This window comes from Oncorhynchus kisutch, unplaced genomic scaffold, assembly GCF_002021735.2.
Source record: "Oncorhynchus kisutch isolate 150728-3 unplaced genomic scaffold, Okis_V2 scaffold4033, whole genome shotgun sequence".
Classification (NCBI taxonomy): domain Eukaryota; kingdom Metazoa; phylum Chordata; class Actinopteri; order Salmoniformes; family Salmonidae; genus Oncorhynchus; species Oncorhynchus kisutch.
Window position 1 is genome coordinate 188,925 of NW_022265978.1, and position 13,643 is coordinate 202,567.

Consider the following 13,643-nt stretch of genomic DNA (forward strand, 5'->3'; position numbering starts at 1 on the left):
CGTTCAGACGTTCAGAGCCGAGGAGTAGGGTTGATCCGAGCATTTTGACCTCACAACGGCAGTCAAGCACCCAAGCTAACTGGCTAACTTTGGCTAGCTTGCTAGCTACTTCCAGTGTCCATTGAGAGCGCACAATGACTATACCACTTAGCTAATCCTGATGTATTAATAGCCAACTAACTTTACGTTAGGTAGCTAGCTAACATACTGGTACATACTGCTGTAATGATATGCTATGCAGTTCGTAAGGATAGCGTAGCTCAAAAATTGTCAGCCAACATCAGACATAACGTGTAACGTAACTTATTTGAAAAGTCATTACACCTCTCAACATTTTCTTAACTCTTGTCATAATTAGTCAAAACAAGTAAATTTATCCACTCTCGTAATAAACAAAGTAACAATTTTTAAACAGATTAAGATGAGGTCGAGGCAAGAGCATTTACTCCACCCCCAATCTGTCTGCGTGAGATAAAAACATTTTTGTGTGGAGGTATATAACAGTGTCAAATTACTTGCGGATTTTGATCATATAGAAGTTTCGTAATGTTTAAGCTTTAACAAATCTTCCATTAAAGATCAACAAATTAACAATGAAAGTTAAATCAGGGTCCATATCAAAAAGACTGGTTTGACAACAACATTATTTGGATTAAACAATTATTGAACAATGATGGCCAACTATACGATTATCAAGAATTCATGAGAACACACAATGTTACATTCACTCCTGAGGAATGGGATCGTCATCAAATGATCCGCATAGTTCCTGTTGAATTTCTAAAGGTGATTGGCTACGCTCTGTGAGGGTGGATTTCACTGACGCATTCCTTTTGGAACAATAAATAGAGCGAACAAGGCTCCTTCTAGTTCACAAGTCTGAGAAGACGCATGAAGAAGTTCTTGCTTCAACAGTGATTGAACGGAACTCCTCTGCCTTCGTCCCGCATTATAGAACATTAAGGATTAATGACATAGCACTTACTTGAACTATAATAGCAATATAGTTTAAACTCTATTTTTTTACTTTTTATTTTGATATAAAAGAAAATCTGCCAAGATGGAGTCTCAGATCCGCCAGAACTATCACCACGATTGCGAAGCTGCCATCAACCGGATGATCAACTTGGAGATGTTTGCCTCCTACACCTACACTTCAATGGTAAGGAGTCTACCAAGATGACCGTTTTGTTGAGCTACCTGTTATTATGCCTGGTCCTAAATGGCTTTTTTTTCCCACCTGATTTTTCTGTAGGTCTAGACAATTAATAGCCAAGAATCTCAACTCCGTGAAGTACATTTGAGTTTTACTTGGCAAGGCTATTAAGACCCTCCAGTTAGAAATAGCATACAAATGAAGTTGAATCTATCCTACCTCTGTCAGAGCGCGTAACAACTCATTGACAGGTTATAAGTCAGGTTACCAAGTAGACAACAGACTGATTCATCCCTATATCATCAAGCTTAGTTGCCACAACAAGAACAGAATGCTGTCATGTTTTTTTCCTTTTTCTAACTACAATGTTTTGTTTATCCCCCCAGGCTTTCTATTTCTCCCGTGACGATGTGGCTCTGCGAGGCTTCGCGCATTTCTTCAAGGAGAACAGCGACGAGGAGCGGGAGCACGCGGACAAGCTACTCTCCTTCCAGAACAAGAGAGGTGGACGCATTTTACTCCAGGACATCAAGGTGAGCGCCTGAGCATCAAACACATTTAGATTGTAGACTGATGTTTTTCCTCCATGGAGGAAAGTGTCTACAGAGTTTAGTTGATTGAGAGAACCTGTAGTCCTAAACATACGGCCTCTAACCACTGAACTGAAACTGTGAGGGGTGTAACTCTGTTCACTTTATCTTAACATCTGCTAGTAGTCCTTAACACTTCTGTGTTCACTCTGTCCTGTGTAGAAGCCAGAACGTGATGAGTGGGGCAATGGGCTGGAGGCCATGCAGTGTGCTCTGCAGCTGGAGAAGAATGTGAACCAGGCCCTGCTGGACCTGCACAAGATTGCCTCTGACAAGGTTGACCCCCATGTAAGTTATGGTGGAACCACACATCACATAGAATACAGGTACTGTCCCAGGAGATGATCAGGTTGTTGTAGCTCTGATAACTAATGACACCGGATTGTTTACCTGCTTCGTCACACGCACACAATAGTCCACAGATGCTCACAATGCAGCTAATGCATAAGGGGTGGCAGGTTGTCTAGGGGTTAGAGATTTGGGCCTTAAAGGGTGCTGGATTGAATCCCAGAGCTGCAATAGTTAACCTATTGTTCCACATTAGGATGCCATTGTAAAGCAGTGTTTTAATGGACTTGACTCGTTAAAAAATAGACACCTCATTATCTACACTTATGCCATTACCACCAGGCTATTGTGTGTTACTGTAATTACTGTTACAATAGTCGGTAATCATTATTTTGTCTGACCTGTTTTCCCTCTTTAGCTGTGTGACTTTCTGGAGACCCATTACCTGAATGAGCAGGTGGAGGCCATTAAGAAGCTGGGAGACCACATCACCAACCTCACCAAGATGGATGCTGTCAAAAACAAGATGGGAGAGTACCTGTTTGACAAGCACACCCTGGGAGGCCAGAGCTAAACCACTTCCATCCCCAGGCTATGGCCTCATGCCTCAGACCAGGACTCCTGGCTTCTCTGATAGATCCTCCTGGCTTTGCTTTTATAGGGATGGGAGAGTGTTAAACTGGTGAATTGCAACACTGCTGTGACATTGTTTCTGTTGACAACACTACTGTATTTTGGAGGCAAGGCTTCTTGTAAAACAATAAAAAAAAAATCACGTAAGTTTGTTTCTGCTTTCTAAGTGTTGACCTGTAGTAATGGATGTTGTATCAGTCTATTCAGGTGCTTTGCTCTTTTACTGAGCGTCTTCATACCAGTGAGAAATATTTAATTGCAGACCTACTAGTGACTGAGGGTCATAACAATAGAAGTTAAACATGAGTTTTAAAGGATGTTACCTCTGACCACAGGGTGGCACTATTACAAGATACAGTAAAGGACATTTCAATTAAGGACCCAGCTGTCAACTCCAGCGCCGTAGGAGTGAAACTGTTACCTACAATTGATGTAGACCTTTACACTGTGCATCACAAGTTTATTAGACAGCCTAGAGGTCAATCAAAACTGTTAGCCAGCTGTTATGGCACATTTCTCTAGTGATGGGAAGTTTGGCTCTGACTGGCAAATCTCCACTTATTTATTTCATTTGGTAATGCCCAATAGTTCCCCATAAGTTACAGAACGCTGTCATTTTGGTAATTAACAGGCAAATTGAACTTTAATACTTGAACTGAAAAATATTGTTTTCAAGATATAAAGGAGTTTCTGGTGGCTAGACCACTTGGTTAAAGGGGAAGATGGTCTACTCGGCATTGGAATTTTCAACTATTCTTTATACAACCAATTATTGACATGGTAAAATTGAGTACATTTGTATGGTATTGACTATCTTGGTTTATATTTAGGGTAGTTTTGCAGCTTTGTCATTCTATTTGAAAACATATTTTACACAAAGAGGGCCAGAGATTTGTAATCTGATGTACCCAAAAAGGCCACTAGATGGCATCTGATTAAATTGCATATTCCTTCATTTCCCAACATTTTGTATTTATGGATCCCTATTAGCTGCTGTCAAGGCAGCAGTTACACTTCATGGGGTCCAGCAAAATAAAGGCAGTTCTATACATTAACTAACCTTACATTAAAAAGATTTCACAAAACATTAATGCTTCCCACTCAGGCCACTACTCTACCACCACATCTACAACACAAAATCCATGTGTGTGTGTATCTATAGTGAATATGTAATTGTGTTTTTATGGTTTTAAATCTTACTTTACTGCTTGCTTGAGTTACTTGATGTGGAATAGCAGCCATGTCATGGCTCTCTGTAGTACTGTGCACCTCCCATACTCTGTCCTGGAATTGTGAAGAGACCTGGCGGTATGTGTTGTAGCTCTCTGCGTACATTTAAGGGTGAGCTGTGCAGGCCAGTTCTGGGCCAATTGTAATTTTCCTAAGTCCTTTTTTGTGGCACCTGACCACATGACTGGACAGTAGTCCAGATGCGACAAAACAAGGGCCTGTAGAACCTACCTTGTTGAAAGCGTTAAGGCAGAGCAGTGCTTTATTATGGACAGATCTATCCCCATCTTAGCTAGTGTTGTATCCATATGCTTTTACCATTTCAGAAGTTTATTCTCAACTTGTTACATTTCCACATTATCCATTACAAGATTTAGTTGAGGTTCAGGGTTTAGTGTTTTTATTTTATGTCCAAAATACAATGCCTTTAGTTTTGAAATTCATGTATTTAGGACTAACTTATTTCTTGCCACCCAGTCTGAAAATGACTGCAGCTCTTAAGTGTTGCAGTGATTTCACCTGCTCTGGTAGCTGATGTGTGTAGTGTTGAGTCACAGACACACAGGCTTCACTCAGCACCAGTGCAAGTCATGAGTAAAGATAGAAAAAGTAAGGGGCCTAGACAGCTGCTCTGGGGAATGCCTGACTCTTCCTAGATTATGTTGGAGAGGATTCCATTAAAGAACACCCTCTGTGTTCTGTTAGACAAGTAACTCTAGATCCACAAGCAGGGGATGTAAAGCCAGGGGATGTAAAGCCATAACACTTACGTTTTTCCAGCAGCAGATTATGATCAATAATGTCAAAAGCTGCAGAGAAGTGCTTTATTTATTTGTAATCTTTATTTATTTAACTAGGCTAACTAAGTCGGTTAAGAACAAATTATTTACAATGACGGCCTAACAAAAGGCAAAAGGCCTTTCACGTCAAGAGAGACAACAACATAGCATGGTAAGCAGTAACAGGAGTCCGTTGTAACAGATAGGCCTACATTATTCAGTATATATACATACTTGGCTGAGTACCGGTGGAAAGTTTGGGACAGTCAAGTCAGCAATAGTCTATGTTGCTAGCAACAAGATAATGTTTTGAGTTTATGATCTTGCTCACTGGTTCTCAAAACCAGTCCTGGGGACCCAAACGGGTGCACATTTTTGTTTTTGCCCTAGCACTACACAGCTGATTCAAATGATCAACTCATCAAAAGGCTTTGATTATTTGAATCAGCTGTGTAGTGCTTGGGAAAAAAACTAAAATATGCACCCCTTTGGGTCCCCAGGACCAGGATAGAGAACCACTGATCTAGCTAATGATTAGCACACTGGGGTAAATGTTGATGGGAAACCCCATGCAACCCCATAATATAGGTTGTCATGCTTATTGCTAAATAACACACCTGCCTGATAATTTGGACCGATATGGTATTTGGCATTTGTTTTTAGTAATTGCAGCTTAAGGTGGCAATACCAGTTATTACTTTGATACACAGGGGAATTAGGTGTTGCGTAACTTGGTTAATTAAATAAATAAAATAAGTAAATCTTTTTTGTTGTTGTTATTTGTAAACTCATGTTCCCTTTATCTTATATTAGGTTTTGGGTGAAGATCTGATAACATTCAGTATCAAAAATATGCAAAAATAGAGAACATCAGAAAGGGGGAAATACTTTTGTACGGCACTGTATATATACATTGAGTGTATAAAACATCAAGAACAACTTCCTAATACTGAATTGCAAACTCCCCTTTTTCCCTCAGAACAACCTCAATTCGTTGGGGCAAGGACTCGATCTACAGGGTGTCGAAAGCATTCTACAGGGATGCTTGTTCATGTTGACTCCAATGCTTCCCACAGTTGTGTTAAATTGGCTGTATGTCCCTATCTGAGGTGGATCATTCTTGATACACACAGGAAACTATTGAGTGTGAAAAACCAAGGGGTTTGGTGGTGATTTTCTAAACTGTTAGGTAGACCTACAGTTTAAAGTAATATTGAAAAATATTGTTACTTGAGTTGTGATTGGGGTATATTGGCCAAATGATCAGGAAAGTTGTTGGTGTATTTTCCCTCCAACATTCATCAGAAACAACCATATTACAGCTATTTGTTTAAAATGCCTTAGTAAGTTACAGAGTATGTTACTACTGTTCTCTACTTCTTCCCTTTTTTTCCTAGTCTCAGGACGTTTTCGCCCACTCTTCGCCGCTCAAGTCTGTTTCAATAGTCATGAGACCTAGTCTCCTTCCACCATTGTCACGGTGATAGTGGGGTACTCCATAGAAACCAATGCGATAGTGGTCTGCATAGTCCTTGACATCTATTGAAACAGAACCATTGAGGGAGTGAACATTTTGCGTCCTCTTCCGTCTCTGTTTGGGTCTCCAGAATGCTGAGTCACAATGACAAGGCAGAAATACAGCCAGGGCAGAGCCTGAGTCAGTCCATACTGTAGTACAACCAACGGGAGGTTATGACAGGAGAAAGAGTGGGAAGGAGGGAGACAAATAGGAATAGAGGGGGAGGGGGAAAGAGTACAGACTAAAAACGCTGTGTCACCCTTCAGAAGAGTTCTGTAACGGTTAATCATTTATAGTATTACTATCACTTCTGTTTATAACTTTAACTTAAGAACATTCTTAGTTAGTACGATTAATTTGTAATGCTAAGAGATGTACAGGGTGGGTACCTGGAGGAAAAAAGGGGAGGGTCATGCTTTTTCAATTTCAGTCAAGAGGAGGATTTACTATTTTTTAAATCTAGTGCAGGGGAGGGTCATGTAATTTGAAATTCTCTGTTGGTTGTGAAATATGAAGTGTCCCTATAGGTTATTTAGCGTGGTCTCAATCAAATGATTTATAGCCTATAGGCTACAGGCTACGAAGTGCATCCTCAGAGAAGCACAGAGAAAAGTTATATTTCTAAGATAGCTGCTGGGATAGCATAAATAAAACTAGACTGCTTACACACTGCAACGGATATTCCAACCCTGAGGCCTGCTCTGCCCTTGCTGATCAATACCGTTTTTTTTGCTGCCTAACCAATGTTGCGCTGTGTAGGCCTATAGCCTATGTTCTGTTCGTCCAAAAAAATGCAATATCTTGCGCGTAGACTAGCCTATAGCCTATGTTCTGTTCAGTTTGAGAAGCAGAGCATTTGAGGACCGGAGGTCAACTTTGATAGCTTGCTACTACTATAATTGATTTCAAGAAAAACAAAATGTTTCTTGCCCATGATGTATTTATCCAAGTTATTGACATCACAGTAAGCCAGATTTTAGTTACTTACATTGTGGTGCTGAAACTTGAAGCAGCAGTCACGGCACAATCAATTGGAAATGGACAGCTGATAGTGCTGAAAATAGGCAAATTGGAGAAGGAATAATTCATTTAAACCGTCTTCATTTAATTAGACTTTACTAACAACAAAAGGGCTTTGTGTTGGAGCCTATTTCTTCCTTTCTGTTTCAGAAATAAGAGGTAGCTCTACCTGTTTGACAGACAGAATTAGGCTATAGGCTGCTATATCCATAGATTTGTCGTTCAATTCCTCCACCCACCATGCACTCTTTAAATAGCCTCCCTCCAAGTCAGTGAAGGACTGTTAAGTTAAAACCAGTACTGGAATTGAGGGGGTATGAGAGGACATGCCATAGGCCTACCTTTTATTGAAGAAAATGTCATTAAGAAAATGGCTACCATAAAACAGATCCGATTACATATAGTGATCTATAACAGCACTCTGGTCCGTTACCCATTGTTATCTTAAGATTTGGAATAAAATAAAACCGATCCAATTACATACAGTGATCTATAACAGCACTTTGGTCCGTTATGCTTTATGCAAAAAACAACTTGAAAATACCCTGGAAAGACGTAACTTCGATCCATATGGGAATGTCATTGTTTAGTTTCTTTAACATTCAGAGTCTGAGCTACAATCTCCTATAGTGAAGGAGGCAAACAATGTAATTTGCTTGAGAAGTAATCTAATTCTGTCACTTTCCATTGATTAAGCTATTTACTTTGTGTACAACAGATGTTTATACCCAGACAGTTTTTAGGGAAACCCTTGTGACCTTCTGTTGTTAAAGAAGAGTAGTCATCTGTTAAATCAAAAAAAAAATCTGCGTCGGTAGGCCTACTGTCTGGGGTGGAAAGCTAGGCCTAACTTTTGAAAGAAAGTACTACAGTCAGATTCCTAACAGGGACAGATTCGTTGGAAACAAGACACACTGATTTGACATTGGAGAAATATGATAAGATGATAAGATCATACCCAAAAAAAAGAAAAGTAGCTGCATGCCAGCAAAGCACTAAACAATACATGAATTGCACGATAACGGTGCCCAAAATGTTAGGGCCTACATAAAGATTTTCCAACAGCAGGCTCAACACCTTACTCCTGCTACACCTGGCAGCAATACAGTTCATTCAGCCTCAATTACTGCCTTTATAAAAAACAGATAGCTGGTATGGCTGACTTGCCAAATCAGATGTTTCTACTGACAATTGAGAAGCGCAAATGATGGCATAAGGGGACGACGAGCGGTTAAGAGGCAATGCGTAATTTCGGTAAAGACATTAATGTGTGAAGTAGGATGAATGTAGTCAATATAACTATTTGTTCAGCACTTTTGAAACGTACAGCGGCAGAATTAAGAACATGGGCCGTTCTTACAGTATTCTCCCTGTGCACCAAGTCAGAACCGTAGGATAAACATAGGGGGCATAGAAGCAGACAATGAAAGCTCTTACAATATTTGTTGATGACATTTCTCTAAAACAGGCTTTAGGCTACATGTGCAACACCAAGTGCGAACAGTAGGCTAAGTTATGAGGGGAAAAAGGACCCAATTATTTGAGTAAGGGACATGGGCTACTAACAGTTTACTACACAGCATACACTTGGTATTACTTTATTAGCTACAGTATGTATATCTCCCTGGCATATTATATAATTTATGCAGCAGCATACAACGCCTTTCTGGACTCATCTGTTTGTGCTGTGCTCACATGAACAGGAAGGTTGCGCGGCGGTCCTTTGTGGGCAAATTTTGTCATCAAAGTCTTGCATCCTCTGGATTTATGGTGCTTTCAAGACAACTGGAAACTCTACAAAAAAACACGGTTGAATCATGAAGTCAGTGATCTTCAGGTCGGAGCTCCAGAAAGATGCCTGAGTTCCCGACATGGAATTCCAAGTTGAATGACCGTTCAAAACGTATTTTCCCAGTCTGAGCTTTCTGAGTTCCCAGGTGTCTTGAACTCACTGAAGTCTGAGATTTCCCAGTTCCAAGTTTCTAGTTGTTTTGAACTCAGCCATTGGCATGGCCAATGTTGAATGTTTATCCTTTTAAGCTTCGAACAAACCAACTCCACTGAATAGTAGGCTAGTGATTGCTTTGCAATGCTTGCATTCAGCCACTGATTCCTTCCAAACCACTCATTGTTGAATTTGCGATTACCAATTTGATGTGCAATGTTTATGTCCAATGGCCGACGTTTTATCTATAATTTCTCTTCAGAATTCCCTTCATTTGACAAGGAGTGAAAAGGATTTGCCAGTAGAAAGTTTGATGTTGACATGATCAGTCCAATCAAAGCTACGGTAGATATAACGTGATTTGACATCATTTTATCTGTGGCCAATGACGTTGAGCCTTCTTAGATGGGCACTTCTTATGTAACTACATGGCAGCACCGAAGGGGGTTGAATTTCCGAGCTCTCCCCATACATTTTTCTTTGACGTAGTGTCCCCATGAGCGTCAGAACACTGAGCCAATCATGGTGCAAGTAGAGAACATTACCACCACCACAGAAAGCACTGAGCTAGGTGGAAACACCTCCATTTTGGAGGTGCCTTACTCAAGAAAGCAAAAGAAGAGACAATGTTTGTATGTGGTTTTATTAACTTAATGTTTTTTCTTTTCTATTCTTTGTACATTGTTTGCAAACTGATATGTGACACATATTGCCAGATTAACATGCAAAATAGGTGAGGCTCAAACAAAGCTAAACATGAAAAACCAAGCTGCCCTGAATGACAGGTCATCACTGGATAAGATGAACACATAGGGCTATCTCCATGTCCATTCTTAGCCTGTAATTTGAGTAATTTGTGTAATATTAAAAAATATTCTGCTAATATGTAAAATTCCGTAGAGTTGCATGAATTGTTTATAATGGCAAATTTTGCTGCAAATACGATGATAGACTCATGCAATGCTTTTACTATGAATTAGATCTTTCCAACCTTACTCTTGTCCATAGGTGTCTGTGAAAACACAACCTTCTGGCCCGCAGCCCTGTCCGCTATCAAAATTCCTGCGTTGCCATGTAGTGCTGACAGGACGAAGAACAGTTTCTGAAACGGCATATCTAAGGCTCTGGTGTCTCCAAGAGGTGAGGTTAAACTGTAAGGATGTTCTGTTATCCACTTTGTTTTAATAATTGTTGGGGCATGAGGAGTGTCACTTGTTTTTTTATCAAGCGTTCAGTGAAGGTTTAGGTAAAATATAATTTGCTGAACGTAGAGACATCCATTTCCATTTCAGAGATGTCCGATTTTCTCTGTGTAACCCTTATCATAAATAACGTTCACTCCTGAAGTCGACCCTTCTGCTAAAACAAGGTCACTTTGAATGAGTGAGGGTTTCAGCTGACTAACAACACTTCATAAGGTTGTTGCTGACGAGCAACAGTTGAGGTGACAGCAAATACAGGAACATTTGTCCTTTTGTGAGACTATGAAAATGACTCACAATCTCAATCCTCCTGATCTGAATCATGGATTACCATCTCTCCTAAGCATTACACATTCTTTAGTCAAAAACTAACAATTTCCACAAAGAAAAAGAACGCTAGGTATGTCACAGGCCTTTTGCAACACCGGTTATAATAAAAAATGATAATAATAAACCTAGATAGTAGCTATGACTTATAGAGCCGGTTTTGGAGAGAGGGAGCGGGAGTAGGTGTGACAGTACCCCCTCCCGAAGATGCCGACCAGGAGGACGGCCCTAGGGCAATGAGAAGGCGGAGATGGAAATCCTGGACAATGTTGGGGTCTAGGATGTCGTCGTCCGAAACACAACAGCTTTCCTCTGGACCGCACCCCTCCCAGTCCACCAGGTACTGAAGCTGACGTCGGGAGTCCAATAGGGACCTGACGGCATAGGTAGGGGTCCCATCAATGTTCAGTTGAGGTGGAGTGGTGTCATGGGGGACGCATCAGCCAGTGGACCGGGAACCACCGACCTGAGGAGGGTAACATGACAAAAGGTTAAGATCTGGTATTTGGTGGGGAGTTGAAAATGGTAAGTTACCTCATTGACCCTTCGGAGGACCGTGAAGGGCCCCACAAACTGGGGGGCTCAGCTTCCGGGAGGGCAGGCGGAGCTGGAAGTTCCTTGTGGAGCGAAGTCTATGGACAGATGGGACCAGGGCCCTGAGGCACGGGAAGGGGAAGTAGTTTCTCTGCTGGAGCGTGCCGGGGTGATTCGGTTTGGGTACATATGGAGCAGGAGTTGACATAGCAGGCGATGCCCTGCGCCAAGGTGGGCCACCAGTACTTTTCAGAGAGGGATTGGATAGTGCAAGTGATACCTGGGTGTCCAGAGGCGAGGAATGCGTGTGCCCAGGTGAACAGCCGATCTCTTACCCCCGTGGTGACATAGATGCGTTCTGGAGTGCCGGTAGCAGGAGGGGATTCCTTCCCCAGAGCCTGCCGGATGTCCACATCTACGTCACAAATCACAGGGCCAATGATACGGGAGGACCGACTGATGGGCTGGAGGGCACTTTCGGGACTCTCAACTGGTGTGGAACCACAGGTTACAGGAAAGAAGGTCTTCAGGCAGTGATTTTTATCCTCGACCAGGAGATGGTGGGGTTATGACATTGGAGGCATGGGGGGGGGGGGGGGGGGGGGGGGGGGCAAGGATGACTTTGTGATGATGACTTTGTGCAGTTATGATAAGGAAGGGAAGGCTTTCCTGGTGCATGGGTCCCATGGTGAGGGTGAGTGGTGCTGTAATGTGTGTGATTATGCCGGATCCCAATGGTTGCTTTTCCTGGGCTTGGACTGGAAAAGGAGAGGAAAGCGGATGCCAATTTATGGTCAGGGAGAAAGCCAAGTCCTGGGCGATGAAGTTCCCTGCGGCCCCGGAGTCCATTAGAGCTGTAGAGACCACACTTGAGGGACAGCCAGCCAGTAAAATGGGAACCAGAAAGGGTAAGGTGGAAAACGATGATGGAAAACTCACACCTACCCTGGAGATGGAAGATTACGAGGTAATCGTCTCTGCCCTAACTCTGAGTTGCAACACACCAGACAACGCTGAAGCTGGTGCCCCTCCTGGCCGCAACAGGGACAGAGCCCCAGCTGTCTCTGGCGATGCTACTCTGCCTAGGAAAGGTGTGTGGCCCGTACCTCCATGGGTTCAGGCTCTCCAGAAGAGAATGAGGAGTGCCGGCTCATTCCATCTACTGGAGGCTGCCACAGTCCAAAAGGTGAGGGCATACTCCGCAGCAGTCTGGGCACCTTGCTCACCTCCCTCTCTGCCCTCTGGAGGATGGTCAAAGACCGCCCTGAACAGAACCATGAACCACTCATAGGAACCAAGCTCCTCCTCTCCTCTCTCCCAGACAGCCGTAGCCAACGCCAACGCCCGCCAGATCAGCAGGGAAATGACCGTGGCAACCTTGGACCTCTCGGTGGTGGGGTCTCCCATCTGATGGGCGAAATAGAGGGAGCACTGGAGTAGGAAGCCACGGCATTTCGATGGAGTACGTCATACTTCCCCAGAAGGGACAGTACGTCATCGCTGACCTGGGTGGACGGCTGGGTAGGCTGGTGGACTGGCTCACTGTGACGACCTGTGGTACGAGGACCTCTGATAGGGTATGGAGAGCCATGCTAGTGGTATCGAGGTGGTGGAGAATGCGGAGGACCTCCTCCATGGCCGTACCCACTTGCGCCAACTGGTCGTGGTGTTCCGGTGGAGTAGATGACCCTGTTCCCAGACCTTCTGGATGATGGTTTTCTTCTCTACTGCTTCCATATTGAGAGGAAGTATTCTGCCGTGTATACACAGTGAGTCAGGAAGCATATGCAGAAAGAGAGAGCAAGGCAACATTAACAAAACAGGGGATATGTACTGAACAGGAAAACAAACCAATAATGCTTGATGACTGAGGCTACTGATGGCTAAATAAAAGGGAAGATGATCAAGTTGATGAGGAAGTCCAGGTGTGCGTAACGATGTGGAGGCATGACATACATATATTTCCACAAAAATATATGACATCACACTTGCTCAGACCCAATGTATCCACACCCAATGTTGTTTCTAATTCTTATGAAACTCTACCCCATATGACTTCAAATTGTGTTATGTTGTTTCTGTTTAGCAAAATAACATGGTCCTTGTCACCATATGACAACCAGGGCAGGATGGCAGCACAAAATGTCATAAGGACGACCCCAGGGCCCACTAGACAATGCAGTTGCCCATGCCCAGGACATCGCCTCAACATTCTACATGTTCATCACACCAGCCATCGAAAAAATCATCCTGGAAATGACAAATTTGGAGGGTTTCCGTAAATATGGAGACAACTGGAAAAAGATGGATGAGATTGATCTGTGTGCCTAAATAGGGCTGATAATCTTAGCTGGTGTGTATAGGTCCCGAGACGAAGCTACATGTAGTCCCTGGGATGCAGAGAGTGGAAGGGCGATTTT

General features: G+C 42.7%; 1 protein-coding gene and 1 long non-coding RNA gene across 2 annotated transcripts; one reads left to right on the forward strand and one right to left on the reverse strand.

Annotated features, from left to right (window-relative positions):
• The first annotated feature begins 807 nt into the window (after positions 1-807).
• On the forward strand, positions 808-3,662 carry LOC116352982 (ferritin, middle subunit-like). Its single transcript, XM_031821921.1, has 4 exons — positions 808-1,162; positions 1,543-1,689; positions 1,909-2,034; positions 2,453-3,662. Exons 1-4 carry the CDS (start codon positions 1,061-1,063, stop codon positions 2,606-2,608), a joined length of 531 nt encoding a protein of 176 aa, XP_031677781.1. The 5' UTR covers positions 808-1,060; the 3' UTR covers positions 2,609-3,662.
• A 6,125-nt stretch (positions 3,663-9,787) lies between these two features.
• LOC116373379 (uncharacterized) lies at positions 9,788-11,798 on the reverse strand. The gene is made up of 2 exons (XR_004209550.1): positions 11,224-11,798; positions 9,788-11,155 (listed from the first exon to the last, which is right to left on the reverse strand). It is a non-coding gene; the product is annotated as an uncharacterized LOC116373379 (long non-coding RNA).
• Positions 11,799-13,643: the final 1,845 nt, after the last annotated feature.